At 34.5% G+C, this 21,174-nt stretch overlaps 1 protein-coding gene across 35 annotated transcripts in view; it reads left to right on the top strand.

Moving 5' to 3' along the window:
* Positions 1–21,174, top strand: part of ADGRL3 (adhesion G protein-coupled receptor L3) — an 828,850-nt gene that overhangs the window by 526,868 nt on the left and 280,808 nt on the right. For 31 of the 35 annotated variants that reach the window (XM_045473912.1, XM_045473919.1, XM_045473916.1 and 28 more), the window contains 2 exons: positions 9,638–9,652; positions 11,774–12,574. In XM_045473912.1, coding sequence (XP_045329868.1) covers positions 9,638–9,652; positions 11,774–12,574 — 816 coding nt within the window. The remainder of the gene's footprint in view (positions 1–9,637; positions 9,653–11,773; positions 12,575–21,174) is intronic. The other 4 variants (XM_045473918.1, XM_045473914.1, XM_045473896.1 and 1 more) reach the window with 1 other exon arrangement.

The raw sequence follows: 21,174 nt of genomic DNA, 5'->3' as shown, positions 1-21,174 counted from the left end.
AGTCCAATAGGAAAATAAATATGTAATGACTTGTTTCATTCCCTAAAACTCTGTTTTTCCTCTCAACTGACACATTTCAGTAAAATAAACAAAAAGTGCATTCAGTGAATTACTGAACAGATGTTGGTTGAGTGTTATAAAGAATGGGAGGGAAAACACACTTTGTTGTCTGTTTGTTTTAATTTAATTTTAGATTTAATATCTTAGCTTTGGGTATTGTACTGCATTACATACATTTGGGGGGCTGTCTGCTCATTTTGTTACCTCACTTTGACCTAGCTAATGCACAACTCTCGTTTAAGGAATCTTTATTCCTTCTGTCACTGTCTTTCAAAGGAAGGACGTAAGTCCGTAAGGAAACCAGATTGTGAAGAATCTGCCCTCTTTCTCAGGAGCACACAGTTCCTGGGTCAAATATTATAACACTATTGAGCTAGATCCCATTGTGAATGTTTTCCACTGCAAGTCGGAAATAAGTAGAAATTGTTTCCTACACAATTAACTATGTTTGGCTGGGCCAGGGGCATCTTGACACAGAATTGTCACAGATACACTCTGATGGACCCTGAAGAATTAAAGAAACAGGAAACTCCTATGAGAAAACTGCTACTTCTATAGTTTTCTAAGCTCCAAAATTAATAAAACATGGTTTTTTCCCTTCAATTAGGAAAAAAAGTAGCAAACGATTTTATGTATGCCACTTTCCTTTTTGGCACATTTAATCTTTCTACCCCTGCATTTGTTTCACCTCTGCAGACATTATTGATTTAAGTCAAACACTGGCCCCTCACTTTACAGTGACCAACTGTGCTTTGTGAGTCTGGAATCTGACACTGCCCTAAAAGATATCCAAAGAAAGCCTCTTGTCTGAAAACAGATCTTAACTAGATGGTTCTGAGAAGTTCTTTAGCAAAAAATCAGTATAATAATTTTTTCAATATGCATTACTGCTAGTTATTAATACTAACTTTAAAAAACTTTTTGTTTCTTTGTTGAAATCACAATCAGATATTGTCACGGACAGCAGGACGTCAAAAACGGTATTTTCTATACCCATTAAATATAAGTTAATGGGTAGAGCAGGGCTGGCACTTAGAAAGTAATAGAGGTAGGTGAGAACTCTATTCCCTCGCTCAGTTAATGAAATTATTCAATGATAACAAATAATGCAAGTACCATGTACTTGTAAGATAGTGGTTTAGCACTTGGTTTCTGATATCAGAGGCCTGGCATTCGATCCTGGTCTGTCATGTTAATTTATCTGTATCGTGGTTTCTTTTTTTCCAATATTGAAGTAGTAATACTGTCTACTTTATGGCAGTAATGTAATTGTTAAGTGGATAATACGTAAATTATTTAAAACCATAAGCTAGTAAACAGTAAGCACTCAATTAATATTAGTTATCCTCATTATTTTTGCCCTAATCCCTTTCTTATTAGCCAAAGAGCAAAGCATAGAGGTTAAGCGTGTAGGCTTAGAAGTTCAAATACCACCTCTACCAATTGCTAGTTAATGGCCTCTGTACTCAGTCTCCCCATCTGTATAATGGTGACTATAATCTCAATAGAGTTGTTGTGAAGATTGCATAAGATGATATAGATAATATATTTGGCAAATAGGCTGATATAGTATAAATGCTAAGTAAATAGCATTATTTACTATTTTACTAATATTAAAACTTATTGTTTTAATATTAAGGAGAAACTTCACAGAGATTACAAAATCATCCTAGCAATTGATTGTAGAATAAATATTTTGCAATGTCAGTTATATAGGTAGCTAAAGAGATAATGGACTCCACTGTAGAGGTTGATAAGATGTTCTACCTATGGAGAATTTTTGTGCCTTCTTAGCAGAAATAAAAGACACACTTTGCTATCTGTAAGATTTGTCTTCTTCTCTTTTGTTGATATCATTGAAAAAAACCATACGAAGTTTATATTTGGAGCCATTTGCCTGTGGTTTTAAAAGCATGTCAGTGCCAACATTTATTTACCACCACTTATAACAGGACAATGAAATCTAACCCAGTAATGCCTGGGTGTATGATATAGACTATTCTGCCTTCAAGAACCTCCAAATGTTTCCAGGAGAAGGCAAAAATATCGGGTGCCAAGAGAATGGTAAATGAGACAGTATAATTGAAATGAACTAGAATAGATATTGGCAAGCAGTGGCCATGGTATAAACATCCATTGGATTGTTTTTCTACTAGCCCATGAGCTAAGTATACCTTTTACATTTTTTAATTAAGAGATGTTAAAAAAAAAAAAGAAGACAACAGCGACAACGGTGATGACAGCAGCTATGCAGTGCAGCCTGTGTGTGTCTCTCAAAGTGTCACTTACTATCTGGTCCTTTGCAGAAAAGTTTTGCCAATCCTCAGACTAGAACATTATTGGATACCTCCCTCCCCACAAACTAAGCTGAAATCACACATTTATTCAACATGGGACTGCTAAATAAAGCAGTAATCATGAAGGAAGAACTTCGAACCTACTGTAGAATTTGGCTTAACTAGAAATAGGAGAAGATGTGAGGCATTCTGAACAAGGGCAACAGAGTGAGAGAAAGTTGAAAAATATATGGAAGTGTGGAGTATATGAAATAAGAATGAATAAACCATTATGAAGAATGTGATTAGGCTATAGGATTAATAAGACATAGAAATGGAAAAATCCTGTGTGTGCTCTCTCTCTCTCAAAAACTTAACAAATAAAATAAAGTAAAAGAAAAAAAAGTAAAGTAACTTGATTTCTTTCAGCTTCTGATCTTTCTCATCAGTAAAATTAGAGCAGTCGTTCCTGCCCTCACAATACATAAAATTGTGAAACAAATAAAAAAATATTACCCTACTTAATAATTTGTTTTTTTTTTTTTCAACGTTTATTTATTTTTGGGACAGAGAGAGACAGAGCATGAACGGGGGAGGGGCAGAGAGAGAGGGAGACACAGAATCGGAAACAGGCTCCAGGCTCTGAGCCATCAGCCCAGAGCCCGACGCGGGGCTCGAACTCACTGACCGCGAGATCGTGACCTGGCTGAAGTCGGACGCTTAACCGACTGCGCCACCCAGGCGCCCCAATAATTTGTTTTTAATACTATTAAGAGTTTAAAAGTAAATTGTGATTTGGGGCTAATATCTAATTCTCTGGCTTCATTTGTTTTTTTATTTGTAACATATTGGCTGAGAATAAATGACATCTAAAAGAATTCAGCCCCCAAACCACAGTAATTACAACATATTTACTAAATATGTAGGATTAGATTAGATGAATTTTAAAGATCTCATTTATTGCATCTCCAGAGCTGGATGCATAGAACATAGTAGCAGGAATCAGTCAAAAATATATTTCTCAGGAACAAGTGGATGACATTTTACACAAGAAGTTAGAACAGTTTGTAGTCAAACTGTTGTTTTATTTTTAACTACAACTTCTCTTAACGATGCCCTCTCTCTGCTACTCACTTCTATTTTTGTATGTTTTTTATCTCTTTACACAAGTTCCTCTGCAAGCATTTAAAAATAGCTTATTGTTGGTAAATAAGTACACTGAAAATCAGCAATTGTTAGACTGCAATTTTTCCTGAGGCAGAGATCAGTTCCTTGTCTGTAACATGTTCGTAAAAGAACCACCAAATCCACAAAGTTTCTCTGAGGATTAAATAAAATGATCCTCAGGAAAGCTATTCACATAGTTACACATTCAGTAAGTTAGGTGTTATGATTATAATTACACGTCTCTGTATTCACAGCTCTAAGGGTCTTGCAAATAACAAGTACATTCAGTGGACCTAATATAAATATACATTATAGTCTTACACACTCTGAGGGGACTCTGCCTTTGTTTCTTGTTCAGCAACTTTAAATGCCATGCTGTTGTTACACAGTGGTAACAGGTCATTATGATGGGGGTACATCATTGATGAACCAAATGCAATGTTGTCTTTACTACCAATAATATTTTAGAAAAATTATTATTTTTACTAGAAGCTATTACTGATATATATTCTCCAAAGAGCCTACTAATAGCACCATTTTCTTTTAAAAGGCTAAATTAGCAGGAAGATTTTACAGATCCATCAAAAGGATGGCAAGTTAATACAAAATAAAAAGTAGTTTCAGTTTCTGCACCCTCTATTGATATTGTATTTAAGTATTTGAATTAGAATGTGGCTACTGAAAGCATCTTGTAAATTATTGACATTTTCAATCTACACACTCCAAGGTGAAATTCATTAGAAGGTAATAATTTTGGAAACACATTATATAAAGCCATTGTAATACAGAGGTGCTTGGGCAGCACTTTTATTCACCAGTGCACGGCTATTACTTGAAAAACATAATTTAGAAGCTGAGCTGCAGAGATTACCCCTGTCTTTTCATTAAATAAAGGATTAGCACCTTATTTATTGAAAGAGACAGATGTGTGTCAGAATTTTTGATATGAAGTATACCAAAATTAATGAACTTCACAGGTCTTTTTTATTTCTATTTACTGAAGTGCTTCTGTATTTTATTGGTGTATGTGAAATAGAAAAAGAGAATTTTCTCTGTTTCAGAATAATGAGAATTAACAGGACATGAGGTATTCAGCACAGTTTTGTTTCTGGTGATAAGAAACATCTTGTTTCCTTGGGCAAGAAATGAGGAAACTTTTTTTTTTTAGAAAATTATTATTATTTTGTCTTCTTTGGAGAGGCTTTGCATCAGTAGTCTCAGGGTTAAAAGCCCTGAAAAATATGACATGCAGTCTCATTCCCTGAAAATACTACAGTACAACTCATCATTGCATGCAGGCTTAAGAAACACTAATTGAGCTTTTCTTACGTGCTGCATATTGGAGATGCAACAATGGATAAGATCACTTGTATTTGAATTTCAACTCTACCACTCACTAATCAGAGAGCAGTGCCTCTTTGAGACAGATGGAAGGGACCTGTTTCTTCATTTGAAAAGTTAAGATAAAGAGAATATCTACTTCATAAGGTTTCTCAGAGATGATTGAATGAGTACTGTATGAAAAACTTCAGGGCAATATATGGCACATGGTACATGCTTAGCGAATGTTCTTGTAACAGAGTGCTTACCCTCAGGAAGATTCCATTTGTGTTAAATATGTCCTCCAAAGTGCACTCTCACATGAATTTCTTGACAGAAAGGAAATGGAGAGCAAGAATGCAACAAACACTTTCATTGAGTTTACAGGTAGTGAGAGCCAGTGTTTATTACACAAATGACAGACTCTTCCATCTGTCAAGGTTGTTCTTAGTCAACTCCTTTAACCCTTGAGCTTTTGTTGAATCATCTTTGATGTAGGAATAACAAATACCACATCACAGTGTTGTTTGAAGAACTAAATCAGGTGATTCATATGAAAACATTTTGTTAAAGTATAGAGTGGTATAGAAGTGAAAGTATTGTAAACTTCTGATTATTCACTTATAGATGGCCTTTTTTATAGATGATACACCAGCAAATTTTCATCCAAGACTGATTTTTTATTACTCACTTAGTTTCCTTTATTGCTGTCTCCTTCACTGCCCAGCTGGCCAGTGATAAGGGTATTTTAATAGTCCAAGCCAAATGCAACCAAGAAAATAATGCTGTTTAAAATAATAAATTTAAATGATAAAAAAGGTACTTATAATTTTTAATGTTGTATAACTATCTCTTGTTCCCCATAAATATTTTTATTTGTATGTTACAGAAATATAGAGGCATCATTGGATTATATAACATGGATGGAAAATATCTAGTACGACTTACAGTTTAAAATAAAAGAAAATTTAACCTATATTAGAATTAGATACAATTTCATAGTTCTTAGTTATGACAATTTAGTTCTAACAATTTTTAGCACGCAACAATTTTATTTCTCTGTAATTTGCAATGCAATTTGGAAAAGACTGGCAATGCGTGCATATGCTCTCTCATCCATACCTTTTCTAATTAAAAAATGCAATTCAAAAGTACCGCATATGGTATAGATATGGATAGAACTAATAACATCTTATTTTTTCTAAACAATAACATGGCTATTGGCTATATATTATTTCTCTTTTATGAACTCTTGGGAAATAAAGAGAAAATTTACTAGTCTTTTTTTCTTTCCTGTTTCTGCCTTTTATACAGAATAAAATTACCCTTAGTTTGAATTTGTCATTTACTCTAACCACAGGATATAGCTTACAACATTAAGTTTGACAAAGGACAACAATGAAATCACTTTGAGGAAATATATAAACATATTTGCAGAGGCTGAATGGACAATAAAAATAGTTTGGGGATTAAAAGTGAAGAGGGAAAAAAAAGAGAGTAACTAGTTCCACAGAGGATTGGAAATGAACAGTGACACTATAATGCCAGAATTCAGGATATTGGACCAGACCAAAAGACAGGAGGTACTGAAGAAGCCTGAACACAGTTTTCATCGTACGATTCATTTATTTATGATCTCATTACAGAGAGAAGAGAAGGGAGTATTTTTGGTCTGTGTTTTTAGATCATTACAGGCTGTTTTATAGCAACACTTTGTTCTCTCCAATATAATTCTCAAGACCATTCGTATAGTTTTTCTTATTTCCCTTTTTTTCCCTCCAGTTTTACACTTAATTAGTTGGAGATACATATTGCACATGAATTGCACCTTCCTCCACATCCATTAAAATACAAAGGCATTGTACAGATAATACATTGCACATATGATTATATATAGCAAATCTAGATTCTTTTCACCATTTTTTTTTCTTTTTACTACATGCTTAAAACATTAAGAAGCAGAATTAATCACCTCTATTTGGGTTATATATTAATTCAGCAGCTATTCACTGAGTACTTATGCACCAGGCATTATGAAGGATATAGTGTCAAGGGTGTTAACTTGTGTCCATACAGTTTGTTTGTATGAGTGTTTTTTGTTTGTTTGTTTGTTTGTTTGTTTGTTTCCCCAGGGGAAAGAAGCTTCTAGAGTCAGAACCACATGATGGACAGTGACTGGCTAATCCTCAATCTTACTAAGCTTTTCAGTGACAAATTATGTTTGCCTTGCCAATTTTTGTTAAAGGGAATATGATTTGTGTATGCTTGTTTCTACTTAAATTATAGGATTGTTTTACTAGAGTCTTGAAAATAGCAAATAAATGATAAATGAGCTACAGCCAGTCATGACATAGGCAAGAACATAATAATTTTCTCCAAAGTGAAACTGCCTAATAAATCTTGAGTAACCAGCAAGTAACAGAAGCACGCTTTACTTAAGCCACAGCTTATACCAATTCTTAGACTGAAACCAGAGCATTAAAATTTTACCTAATGACAATTGAGAAGATAGAAGTAAAAGTTCTTTAAAAATAACAATATCCAGGGATGCGTGGGTGGCTCAGTTGGCTGAGCATCTGACTTTGGTTCAGGTCATGATCTAACAGCTTGTGGTTTCGAGCCCTGCATCAGGCTCTATGCTGACAGCTCAGAGCCTGGAGCCTGCTTCAGATTCTGTGTCTCCATCTCTCTCTGCCTTCTCCCTCGCTCATACTCTGTCTCTCTCTCAGAATAAATAACCATTAAAATTTTTAAAAATAATAACAATATCCATTAAATTGTAAGATAGTATTTACAGAATGACAAATATCACTTGATCTTAACCAAAAGGCAGAGAAGCGATGAGAATAACAAATATCAATACTTTCGATCACATATCCCACCTTCCTCATTTAGTAGTTGTTGAAAAGAGAAATACTAGTTGCCAAGAAGTTAGGGTAACTATGCTTTAGAATAATATGAAGAGTTTTATGTAAAATAAAACTCAAGTTGTATGAGTATACATTTGATGTTTCAGAATATAAACGTTCTATATACAGTTCTCAAAATGATATATATTTAGATGTATTTCAAGGAACAAAATTAGTTCTAGAAATTCTTTTGTAACCTAGTTGTTGAAAAAATGTCAACTTTAGTATGACTTCCCACTCCCAACCTCCATTTTCATTGTGATGTGCCTTGAGTCCAAACTTTTGAGACTATTGATTGAATAATTTCTTAAGGTGCTTAGTTATGCTTCTTCCAGTTGTCAGTCTGAACCCAGATTTGTTAGTATTCTATTCAGAGCATGAAGTGCATGTCTTAAGAGTTTAACTGATATGTAGTGAGGCATATAGTCCAATGAACACTGCAGTCACTCAATAAAGATTGAACATAATGATAAATTGTAAGAGTATAGAATTGCTAAAAGAGTCCTAGAAATACTATTAAAATAAGATTTGTATATTAATGAGATAAGGAATCTTTTTAAAAAACTACATTTGCAACTTCTTAAGCATAACTTTTGGCGTGTACTAGCTTTGCGTTCTAACACATGTAATATTGAGCTTTCAAAAAAGTGAATGGGGAGAAATGAATGTGATTTTGACAATAGAAGACAACAGCTTAGGTCAAAGCACAAAATCTCACCTAAATGCAATTACCCAAACAGTATTTCTCCTGTGTTTTGAAACTTCCTTAGAGTTTTATTTATTGTGCAATACTATTTTGGTTTATCCATTCTGTTGAAAGTTTTTTAGACTTCTATCATTTGCAATCTGTGATTTTTAAGTTTGTGATATGAACCCATTCTCCCTACAACTCTTCCTCTTGTTTTTTGTTGGTCCTTTTTTCTTCTTTTTGTGATTTGGACAAATTGTCTCTAATGAGAGAAATGTTCATAAGATAAACAAGATGCTGCTTGATCAGTTACATGAATGCTACAATTTCCCAGAACTTTCCCTGACCTGAATTGGTCAGTACCTTAAAAATAATAATGGGATCTAATTTGAAAGGTGCATAGCTATAACACGGTTGAGGATCTGAATTTATTCTTATAAGAGTATGTTGATTCAGTTAAGAATTTCAGAAAAGGCCAGAACAGGTCGCTCATGATTTATGTCAACCCTCTGATAACAGATTTTTCTGAAAGATATTTTTCCATAATATCAAATATTGATGAGTGGGAGGGAGAGAAGTTTCTTCAATAAAGATTCTGAATCAATTATTTAGTGTGAGGGAATTATGTGTTAATATGTACCACATGAGGTTTATTTCTCACAAAACTGACATGGAAAATCTTAGGCCTTATGAAACAAGTTACAGAGTAGTTTCTTCTGAAGAGATCAATCCTTGAGATGGGTAAAAAGCAAGACTATTATGTTAAATGGTGATATAAACTATAATATTTTATAAATGAGGCAAGTCAACTATTTGAAAGCTTTGTATGTATAATTACCTTCCTAACTTTAAAAGGGAAATATTGGTGTTCTTATTATGAATCTTAATTTCCTATGTCTATAGTTTGGAATTGTATGTTGTGTTTTTTTGTTTTTTGTTTTTTGTTTTTTTCAATCTTAGCTTGATTAACTTTTGCCTTACATTTTCCAAGTCTGTACTATATTTTTTTTAAGTTTATAATATGGTTGCTTTTTTAACAAATGATTTTACTAGGGAAATGTTTTTTTTTAAAAACATTATGTTCAAAAAGCAAGTGTGAATGAAATAAATTATTAACTTTCAGTTTGGAAGAGGTGAATAAAAAGTGCTTGGCCAATACCGTACCATTAATCTATTCTCTTTTCTCCTTTCTCTCTGTACTTCTCTCTCTCCAATAGAAGTGGAACAAAAAGGTAATTAAATACCTTTCATAAATTATATACTATTTATAGGCTAAGTTATTTAACAGTTTAACATTTAGTTAAAATAATTTTGTATTAATTCTTATCGATTTTATGAAAATTTATTTACTACTTCTGCTGCTCAACTTCACTTTAATCTGTTGTGATGACCAGTGCTGGTTTGATCCTTTTATCCTAAAACAGTTTAATCATGTAAAAATTTCAACCGTGCATTTTCTTCCTCTTTACTTTTAAATAAGTAGTTAGATATCTGGTAGACGGTGATGGATAGTGAATACTTTAGATCTGTTTTTATTTCTCTACTAGATAATTTTCCATAGCTCTGGTGTGATTTTCCCCATTCCTTTAATTTTTAACTACTGGGGGAAAAGGGGAGATAGTTTTCTGAAATGCCTTATAATAAATTAATTTAGTTACCATGGGCTGATTATTAACAAACCTAAAGTTTATATGCAATGGTAACACAGTGCCTATCCAATTCTTTATAATTATAGCCATCATATTAGAATCCTGTGAAATTCTTCTAATCATCAACTTTGTTATTGAGTATAAATTGATGATGGCCCTCTATCTTTGCTATGGAAGATTTTGGTAGCCAACTTTGCCCTCAAACTTTTCATTTCTACAAAAGTAAAACTTTGGGCACTTTAATAATATACTTTCCTTTTTAATAACCTGCACATCCTAGCTGAGTTTTATCTTAGATTGTTTTCCATTGGATCTAGGCTTATAGTTGCTGTTGAAGACCTAATCACTAATAACAAGAGAATAATACTTTAATCATTAAAATATGGGTCAACATCCAAATTCCTTATGCTTTCTTAATTGCTCTATCCAATACAGTTCTAATCACTTCAAACATAACAGTGGACTGCATGATTATTTTTCAGTGTGTTTTCTTTGCAAAAAATACTAGAGCAGTGTTTCCCACAGCAGGTTCAACAGAACACTACACTTTAAACAGGCTCTGTGGAAGGGGGCTCCACTATCAAATTAGTTTGTGAAATTTGCTCACCCCCCCTCACTTCTGCCTTGGAGATTCGCTAATGCACTAAAGCTATTCAAGTCTCTGCCACAATTCTATTTAATATGATATTTCTTAAACATATGGCTAAGGATCCCTGTTTTCTTTCTGTGTAATATCCACTTGAAACAGGTGCTTCAAGGACCACTCTCTGGGAAACATTGCTTTATGGTCCCTTCATTACAAGCCAGCCAAAACTTCTTACCACTATTCACAGAATGCGCTACTGAATCATACTAAAAATCAAATGAATCAGATAATTCCTGCCCATTTTCTATCTGAAGTATGAGCAGCAAAATATTGTAGCAAGTAATCTTGTTTTTTAATGTTCTTCTCATGTAACAGTAAAAGGTACATGTTTTTAAGTTCCAATACTACTGTATTTAACAGGACATTTTTAACTGATTAAAATCTAGATCTTGGGTTCTTCTCTGTAACCTTTCATCTTTTCTTCTTATTCCTTCTTTCCTTTCTTTTTCTTCCTTTCTCTTTTTCCTCCCAGTATCCATCCATCACTCATTTTTAATTGTATGGGTTGCATGCTCTGTGTGTGCTATAGAAGCTTTAAGAGTTTTTTTTGCTAGAAGATTCAGTGGCCTGTACTACAGGGCTTTGCTTTTCCTTTATTATTATACTTATTTACTATTGGATTTATATTTATTTCTTAATGATAAATTATTGAATGGCTAATATCAGAGTGAAATCAATATACATATATTTAATTTCCAAATAAGATAAGTAAAAATATTCTATATAAACCTTTGTATTTGTAAAATACATAGACGTACATCACAACTATATATGTGTATCCAAAATATTGTATAACATGTTTGCAAAGGTAAAAATCAAAGGAAAAAACAACTACTCATGGAGAGGCCACATTTTTCAGCAGATGAAATCAAAATGATTTTGAACAAAAGTCAAAATCAATATGTAAGACGGTTTGCATACTCAGAAGAATGCAGCAAAATAATTAAGTGGTGGTGGGTATCTCTTGTTAGAAGTACAGTCCATTTGGTAAAAACTAAGAATATGTGACAATATTAAAATTAATATATTTATTATTTTAACTCTTTCCCTTCCAACAGTTTTTCTTTGCCCTGGACTACTAAAAGGAGTATACCAGAGCGAACATTTGTTTGAATCTGACCACCAGTCTGGGGCATGGTGCAAAGACCCTCTACAGGCTTCTGACAAGATTTATTATATGCCCTGGACTCCCTACAGAACTGATACCCTGACTGAGTACTCATCCAAGGATGACTTCATTGCTGGAAGGCCAACTACAACCTACAAGCTCCCTCACAGGGTGGATGGCACAGGATTTGTAGTGTATGATGGAGCTTTGTTTTTCAACAAAGAACGCACCAGGAACATAGTAAAGTTTGATTTGCGGACTAGGATAAAGAGTGGAGAGGCTATCATAGCAAATGCCAATTACCATGATACCTCTCCTTACCGATGGGGAGGCAAATCTGACATAGACCTGGCAGTGGATGAAAATGGGCTCTGGGTGATCTATGCAACAGAACAAAACAATGGTAAAATTGTCATTAGTCAATTGAACCCTTATACTCTACGGATTGAAGGGACATGGGATACTGCATATGATAAAAGATCAGCTTCCAACGCATTTATGATTTGCGGGATTCTGTATGTGGTCAAATCTGTATATGAGGATGATGACAATGAGGCCACAGGGAATAAGATTGACTACATTTATAACACTGACCAAAGTAAGGATAGTTTGGTGGATGTACCATTTCCCAATTCATACCAGTACATAGCAGCTGTGGATTACAACCCCAGGGACAACCTTCTTTATGTTTGGAACAACTATCACGTTGTGAAATACTCTTTGGATTTTGGACCTCTGGATAGTCGATCAGGTAAGTTTGACTTTTGATGATACTCAAGGGGGAAATATTTATAGTTTGTTTTCAATAAGTTTCTTGTACATATGATTAGACTACCTTTATTGTCTTCCTTCTGGCCTATGTACCTGCAAATTGTTCATTGTCTTTTCATCTAAAAATGTTGTCATTAATCACTTTCAGCTGTTAAAAAAAAGAAACTTTCTCTTCTTTGTGTAGCTTAGTCTCCAATCTTAAGCCCTTCTTTGAAGGACATTTTTATTATCAGCTGGTTAGCTCTTTGTGTAGGGAAGTGCACAAAAGCTTTGCTAAAATAGAATGCCATCCTGTCTAATTAATTGTGACATGCCCTCTCCGTTTGGAAAAATGTCAAGGGCTGCCTTGATATGATGCTTCGGGAGCCCTACGCCAATATATTCACTTTGCAGACAGCTTTGTATATGACCACTCCTATTGGGAACATTGTCGGTTCGAGTGTAGATATGTCTGAGTGTACCTAATTGGACGTATACAGAAAAATGTTTATAACTGGTAAATAGAGGAAAAAACAGACCTCAATTTTGTAAGAAACAACAAAGCAAAACACTATTTTGATCAAACCACAAATAGTTTTTAATTTCAATTATTTGAAATTGTCTTTTTCCTCTCTAGGACATACTGTTTCCTTTTAATATCGTCTAAAGATTGTGACAAAGTGCTCTATTATCTTAAACTTTTATTTATATAACTGAAAAGAATTATCTTAGTTTAGAGATTCAGTTATTTTAACTACCAATAATGCTCTTCTTCATGATAAAGTGTAATGGAAAACTAAGGTACAGGTATCTGAATTTTGATAGTAATATAGCAGTTCATAGATTATATTCTGTCTTTCAGTGTTTACATGTTAATATTACTTACTTTCTGCATTGCTTTTACCATGCTTTTACTAGCATGCCATTCTGCTTCCTAACTATTTCATTATATACATATCTTCTTACACAAATAGATTCTAAGTTCCATATGGCCAGTGACCTTTACCACCCACCCTTTATATATATGTGTGTGTGTGTATATATATATATATATATATATATATATATATATATATGTGTGTGTGTGTGTGTGTGTATGTATATGTATGTATATACATATATGTATATGTATATACATATGTATATGTATATACATATGTATATGTATATGTATATATGTATAATGTGGCCATTATTTCTGCTTTATCAGACACTAGTATATATGTGGCATATATAAAATAAAGGGTTAGTAACTCTTTGTTGAATAAGTGGATGAATGAATGAATGAATGAATGAATAGCTTTCCACTTCTTATTCTGATAGAATGAAAAATTAGTTGGCCTTTTCTCTAATCTGAAAGGCCTTGGTCAGAGTGACAGCAGTTCTTTCCATAGCCAGCAATGCTGGTATTATATTGAACTACCTCTTCTTATGGAAGGAGAAGCCTAAATATGCAATAGCAACAAAAGCAACTTCTCCTTACTAAATCCTCAAAAATTCTCCTAGACCTAGTACAGTACCTGGCTCACCAGTGTATAGGTAAGTTTTTTTTCAATTCAAGACACCCTTCAGTTGAAAACCTAAGCAAGAATCAACCATCTGCAGTAATCTGCGAAAATATTTTTTTCATAGCTGTGATATTCTTGAATTAAAATTTATATCTTGTTAGTGAAAACTCTCTGTGTGGTTCTTAGCCTTTTCTGACGTTTAAATTACATTAGGACGTAATTTCTAATTGCCTCCAAAGAAATAATAATTCATATTTTGTGGTTAATCAGTGAAGAAGGGATGGTAACATACTTCAAATTTTATTTATAGAAAAGATTATACATTATTTTTATATAGAACAATGAATAGGTTATATTTAATTAGCATTCTAGATTTAGATTTGATGAATTGAAGCAAATTCTTAGCTTTCTAACTTATCCTTAAAGAGCAAGGTGATACCATAGTCTCATTTTAGATGCATGACACAAAGATTTTTCTAATGTACAGTAATAAATTCATATGTGTGTATACATATATAGGATAAGTCTTTGTAATTGTGGACATAAGGAAAAGTACACTATTTCATTTGATGTTATGTGTCTGTCTCTTTATGGGAGTTAAAATATGAACTATTTTGCCCAAACGTACTAGTATTCAGGTTTGTTAAAAGGATGATATTAAAGTGGTAAACATTGAGAAATGATAAAGTTCAGCTTTTGAAACAAATTCCTAACTTATGCCAGGAGATTCAGTTTTCTCTCTTTTTATAAAACAATAAAGGCCTTGTCTGACTTGCAGTGAGTAAGATTCCATCTATGAAGACCTTGTCTGTTTTGCAACGAGTAAGATTTTATCTGTATTAAATTTGTAAATATAATCGCAAGAAATATTATCAATTTCCATGCATGAATGCTGAGATTGAAAAGCTAGTATTTTGGTGTGGACTTACTGCAGTTTAAAGGTGAAAGAATAACTGTTAGAAGTAAATTTTATGCATCGTCGGTGTGGATGTGAGAATTTCAATTAGCATTGATAGAGGCTGTTTGTCTTACTCCTCACAGACAGTTTCAGGTGGGTGTTTTTCTTTAGTAAATTAGGCTGACATTTTTCAAAGAAATTGCCTGTAGTAAATTCTTACTATGGATCTTCTTACATGTTTATGTACAGAAGCCAACGTCCCATGAATATGTTAGGGTCAAGAAGTCTAATTCTGAGTTTGTAATCTGAAGCGTGTTTGCTGTTGCCATCTGTTGGAAGCAGGCTATTTTTGCTCTACATCAATGAAAATTCACACTTCTGAAGCTTTTTTGAAAAGGGGTATCTGTGCTCTACATCTACTAAATATCACTTTTCTATACATTGAAAGATCTGGGTATTAGAAGTTAAGGGGCAAACATGTTCCTCTTGTATATATAGCAATCCTTGGGTGCTATGTCCACACAAGTAGCATGCAGCTCGGTAAAAGCCTAGGAGTCTGAAGGATTTGGGCTTGAATTCTTCCTGTGGTGTTGACTGTGGACACATTGCTCAGCCTCTTGGTCTGGGTTTTCTCAACTATAACATGGAAAAAATAACACCTACCTCTGGAAATTATTGTTAGATTTTAATGAGACAATCTATGCAATAACAATCAAACAGCTGCACACCAACCCTACAAAAATCATTTCCAGCCACATTTTCTAAATCAGGAAACTAAGTCACTATAACTCATATTACTCAAAACCTGCCCAGTGATTGAAGGGCAGCTCAACTCCAGATTCATGTTCCCTCCTGTGACACTTGTCGTGGAAAGTGTGTTTCCTGAGGCTGTGTCACCAGATTTGTTCCTCTGGTGGAAGTGACCTCAGTATCCCCACAGGCCAGGCACTCTCTAGATGCAAATCTAATCTGTCGTTCTCACTGTAAGATTGCCGTTGATGTGTGCTCTAAAAAGTTGTATCTGTTCTTCAACCATGAATCAGATGCATTTTCTTTTTTAACAAGAGTCCTTTTTAAAATTTTGAAATGGTAAACTTTAAGGAAGAATATCAAGGAAAATGGTGTCTCAGAAATATCCTAAAAAGTAGCTTCAGAAGTCATTTCACTTTGCTCCCTTACTTTTCCCAGCACCCATTCTCAAAGGGCTAATCCCGCTGCCTTTCATTAGGGACATTTGTTTGTATTCTTTTTCAAATGAAACCATCCTGGGAATGGTGATAGGTGAAACAGATTGTTTTCAACCATAGCCATTTAAATTAATTAATTTTATTTTTTAAACTTGTCTTTCAAATGCCCAGTTGTTAATTTTAAGTGAAGTTTCTCCTTGAAAAGTGCTTTAATGGGCCTATTCTTCTGGACAAAGTTTTAAAATGCTTCAAACTTGTTCTCCTTTCTGCCTAAAAACATTTTCAAAACTGTCATCATTTATTCTGCATTATATTAATGCAAGTTTGCCAGCATTTTCTGTAGTTTTCCAGCATGAATGTAGTGGAAAATGAGTCCGTATTTATTCATATTGCTATTCACATAATTTATACCTGCACATTTTGTAAAAACAATTTTTAATAATAGAGTTCTGCCTCAAATGGTAAAGAACATACAAATGCAAAGAATTTCCAGCTTATAAAAAGCTTTTGTTCCAGAACTAATGAGATTTTGATTCACATTGAAATAATCTTGCTGGGGGCGCCTGGGTGGCGCAGTCGGTTAAGCGTCCGACTTCAGCCAGGTCACGATCTCGCGGTCCGTGAGTTCGAGCCCCGCGTCAGGCTCTGGGCTGATGGCTCAGAGCCTGGAGCCTGTTTCCGATTCTGTGTCTCCCTCTCTCTCTGCCCCTCCCCCGTTCGTGCTCTGTCTCTTTCTGTCCCAAAAAGAAATAAACGTTGAAAAAAAAAATTAAAAAAAAAAAAAAAAAGAAAGAATCTTGCTGATATAGCTTCAGTCACTTTGGTTTACAGGTCTTTATAGAGTGCCTGGTAAATAAATAGTAGGTGCTCTGCCAAGATTTGTTGAATGATTTAGGAAATACAAGAATGCATTAAAATACATATTAATATTCAGAATATTATGAAAATAAGAATATTAGTCCTAAAATTTGTTTAATTAGATTGCATGTATGCATGGGGTGTCTGGGTGGCTTAGTCAGTTAAGCCTCCGACTTCGGCTCAGGTCATGATCTCATGGTCTGCAAGTTCGAGCCCCGCGTCGGGCTCTGTGCTGACAGCTCAGAGCCTGGAGCCTGCTTCAGATTCTGTGTCTCCCTCTCTCTCTGCCCTCTCCCATTCATGCACTCTCTGTCCCTCAAATATAAACATTAAAACATTAAAAAAAAAAAAAAGATTACATGTATGCAGGGGCGCCTGGCTGGCTCAGTGAAGTGTCTGGCTCTTGATTTCAGCTCAGGTCATGATCACCGGTTGGTAGGTTCGAGCCCTGGTTGGTGCTCTGTACTGACCGCTCAGAGCCCACTTGGGATTCTCTCTCTCCCTTTTTCTGTGCCCTTCGCACAGATTCTCTCTCTCTCTGTCTCTCTCTAAATAGACTTAAAAAGAAAAAAAAATTGCACATATGCCTCTCAGGTTGTCATCTTCACTCTTTTCCGCACTCTCCTATAATCTAGAAGTTTTATGAGTCATCCCAGTTATTCCCCACCCCCACCACCTGCACCCAGCTTCTTCCCTTCTTCACGAAGATTATATTGAGCTTTGGTAACCTAAAGGAAGTTGAGCAGGTGTTAAGGAGACGTGCCAAAGCACATTAACACCTAATGCGCTTTCTTTCAGAAGTAATTAGAAGAAATTAAAGTCACTAGTCTTAGAAGAGGGAAGAAAGTGAGCAACTGTTCAATGACTTTCACATTCAGAACGTATTCTCAATTTTTTCAGTTGACGAGTTCCAGGATTTTCTTCAACTCAGAGAAAATGGAACGTGTGGCATATTCAGAAATGAGTAATAATCATGCTCTGTTCAAAATACATTTTGTCTGAACAGCTGAATCAGTTTGGGGCACCTGTATCAGAAATGCTTGTAAGCGTTAGCACCTGAGTATAAAGTAAATGCACAAGTGAATGCAAAAGTGCTTTCTCTGTTCTTTTCTGAGCAGAAAACCAAACCTAGAGCTATCAGATCTAGAAATTTCTTCAGATGCACTTTTAACTAAGCCTTTATCCTTCCTATCTTATAAAATTCAATATGAACTATACATTCTTCACTGCTTTCAGTTAGCTGTTTTGTAAGATAGACATTAAAACCCTCCAAACAATACTAAGCTGTTTCACAGGTTATTTGAATGATTCTCAGGTTGGCATTATAAATAATTCTAGAACTACCTGAATCCTGATACATGCAGTGTGGGGGAATCAGTGGCATCACTTCCCTTTAGCTGTTATAAGTGACATATAGACTGACTTTAACTCTTTAGTTCTTTGTCACAAACTGCCTTGTGCTGAATCCATTATTCATTAATGACTGGCAGTGGAACGTGGGACCTTTTTGTTGGCTTTTCCAGTTTGCTTCTAAACTGTCCACAGAACATCTGTACTTCCCTTGTCAAATATACAGATGTTTTCCAGTATTATTTTCTACTAAAGAAGGAGGGAGTAGATTTAGGTTGACAGTAAGAATAGGCAGAGAAGCTCACTTCCAAAAATTTCCTAAAATCAGCATGCCTAACACATCTCAAAGTCTACTGGTTGAGATTTAGTGAAATACATCAAACAATCAGTATGAACGACAGAACAATAAAGACATGTAGTTACTGTCTTATGTCTGTTCTTCTGCTTCCCTAACACAATCCATATTTTCTTGAAAGCCATTTCAGATTATGTAAATGTATCCATTCTTATATATGCTGAGGATAATAGAATCTAAAACAGCAACAAAAAGCCTACACATAACAGTTTAACAATGCAGATAAGGTGAACCTTCTGTCCTTATAATATGCTAATTAGGTGCATTTGTGTCTCCAGTAAAAGCTGTGACTATGTAGTGATGAATAAGAACTTTAAACACACATGACACCTCGTTAAAATGTAATTTTCACATCATATATCTGAGCCCTTTACTTTGACAGCTGAGTAATGTGAGTGCTGGGCAGAGAATCTTGAGCATTTTGAAACTGTCACGTGTTTAATAGGTAGCTGAATTCGCTTCCTGAACGGTTTAGTTAAATATGATGCACCCTAATCACAAAACAGAGCCTGAAAGTAGTGTGATCTTAAATCAAACTTGTCCTGAGCCTCTGGGTTATGATTACTTCACAGTTCCACTTGAGATGCCACATTGTCTCTAAAGTTTAATTTACATCTATCTTAGTAACTGAGTGAACTTTACAAAAAGAAAAAATAGTCAGCTACTTGTTGCTAATTTCATCGCAGTCTGTATTTTTATGCATCAGCTGTTTCCCTGTCTGCAGAGGAGCCCCCCTTCTTCCTCTCAATGCTGCTTCATTGCCTGTAGTGACAGCTGCTGCCTGAAGGGCGTTGCTGCTGGTGATTTTTCAGGGAGCACAGCCAAAACTTGCAAAATTTGCAAGAGCTATTCCGCTGCCGTTTCACACCAGCCGAATTCTCTTGTGTTTGTTTTTACTTTTCTTGTATTTTTCTGTCTTCATAATTGAAGGTTAAACCCTTTCAGAATGACACCTTTTGCTTCTCAGCCTCTGAATATCAAATCACAGTCCTGTACAAAGCAAAACTTGACCTGCCTTTCTACAGCCGATGAGTCCAGTGTTAGCCATTAATCTGATGTGTAGAAGATAAGATGCCGAGGATAAAAAGGTTCACAGATGATACTAACTTATTATATTTTTTTCCCTACAGAGTGATGTCCCTGATAAATGTAGCATTATTAGAAGTGTAATCAAAATCATTTCTCCATGTAACACACAGTCATAAAAAGATGACTTGTGAATAAGCTTCCCACTCACACCAGCTGTCCCTTCTGTAGCCATTTCACTGCTCGTTAGCATGTCCAGCAGAGGGCAGACAGGTGGAAGTGAAATAGTTTCGTTATTAGCACATCTCCTCAGGGTTGGTGATAGTGACTAAAATGAGATTTCTGATTATCCAAAGGTTCCGCTTCAGAATGCTCTGCTTCCGTCCACAGTGCCACGGATAAATGAGAATTGATTTTGTTATAAAGCGAAGTCTGACATTTGCTTTATTTCTTTGTGTTTTGTTTTGTTTTGTTTTCAAATTTTAGATAATGTTCAAGTACTTGAGAATAGAGTGACAATCAAAAGTACGAATATAAGGACCAAGGTATTTCCTTCTTAATGGCTTGTCCCTCAGGAAGCCTAATTCCCAAAGTATAGTGATTAATGACCAAATAATTTAAGATACATAAATGATAGGTAAAATATGTGCTGTATAATTTTGGGGAAGAAACATGTCAGATTTTCCTGAAAACAAATGGAGAACATTTCCCTTTTATTTGCTTAATAAGAACTCTGCCTGTTCCTCGTTATTCTCTTCAGTAGTACAAATTCATGGGCAAACTTTTTGCATCCACATATCTCAGGTAAGATACAAATTAAAATTACCCAGTCCTTTCTCTCCAAAGTGTCTTGTGATGGAAATATTTTAGCCTTAAAATTTAGATTTTTAGAAATAATGTTAGAAAAAACAATTCTACCAAAAATACACACGCATGAATGAAGTGTTAGGTATTGGTTGATTTCATGACTTAAATTGATCTTTTATGCTATTTTTTTGAAAAGATAAGAAATGTCTTTGAAGAAACTTTTTCCTTTGAGAAAAAAAGAAAATGGCACTTTTATTTGGAAACCTGTATTTAATAAAAATATAAAACAGACTGATTTTTAAAACAGTAAACTTTTCAAAATCTACAATAAGATTGCCATATAACAGACATATTTACATATTAAACAAAATATTTAGAGTTTTATATTTTATAGAGAAGCCCACCAAGAGACATAAGTGGTAATCGTTTGTGGAAAGGAAGCTTGAAAGTGGAATTGGAAATACTAAGAAAAAGCCAAAGATGAAATTCATCCACAAAATCTGACCTGCTGTAGAAAGCAGAAGCAGGAGATCAAAACTGGGTTTAAATCAGAAGACCAATAATTGATTGGCCCTTCTTTCTTTCCTTCCTTCCTTCCTTCCTTCCTTCCTT

This window comes from Leopardus geoffroyi, chromosome B1 (assembly GCF_018350155.1).
Source record: "Leopardus geoffroyi isolate Oge1 chromosome B1, O.geoffroyi_Oge1_pat1.0, whole genome shotgun sequence".
Taxonomy (NCBI): domain Eukaryota; kingdom Metazoa; phylum Chordata; class Mammalia; order Carnivora; family Felidae; genus Leopardus; species Leopardus geoffroyi.
The sequence above is the reverse complement of the archived record's forward strand: the minus strand, read 5'-3'. Positions and strand labels throughout refer to the sequence as shown.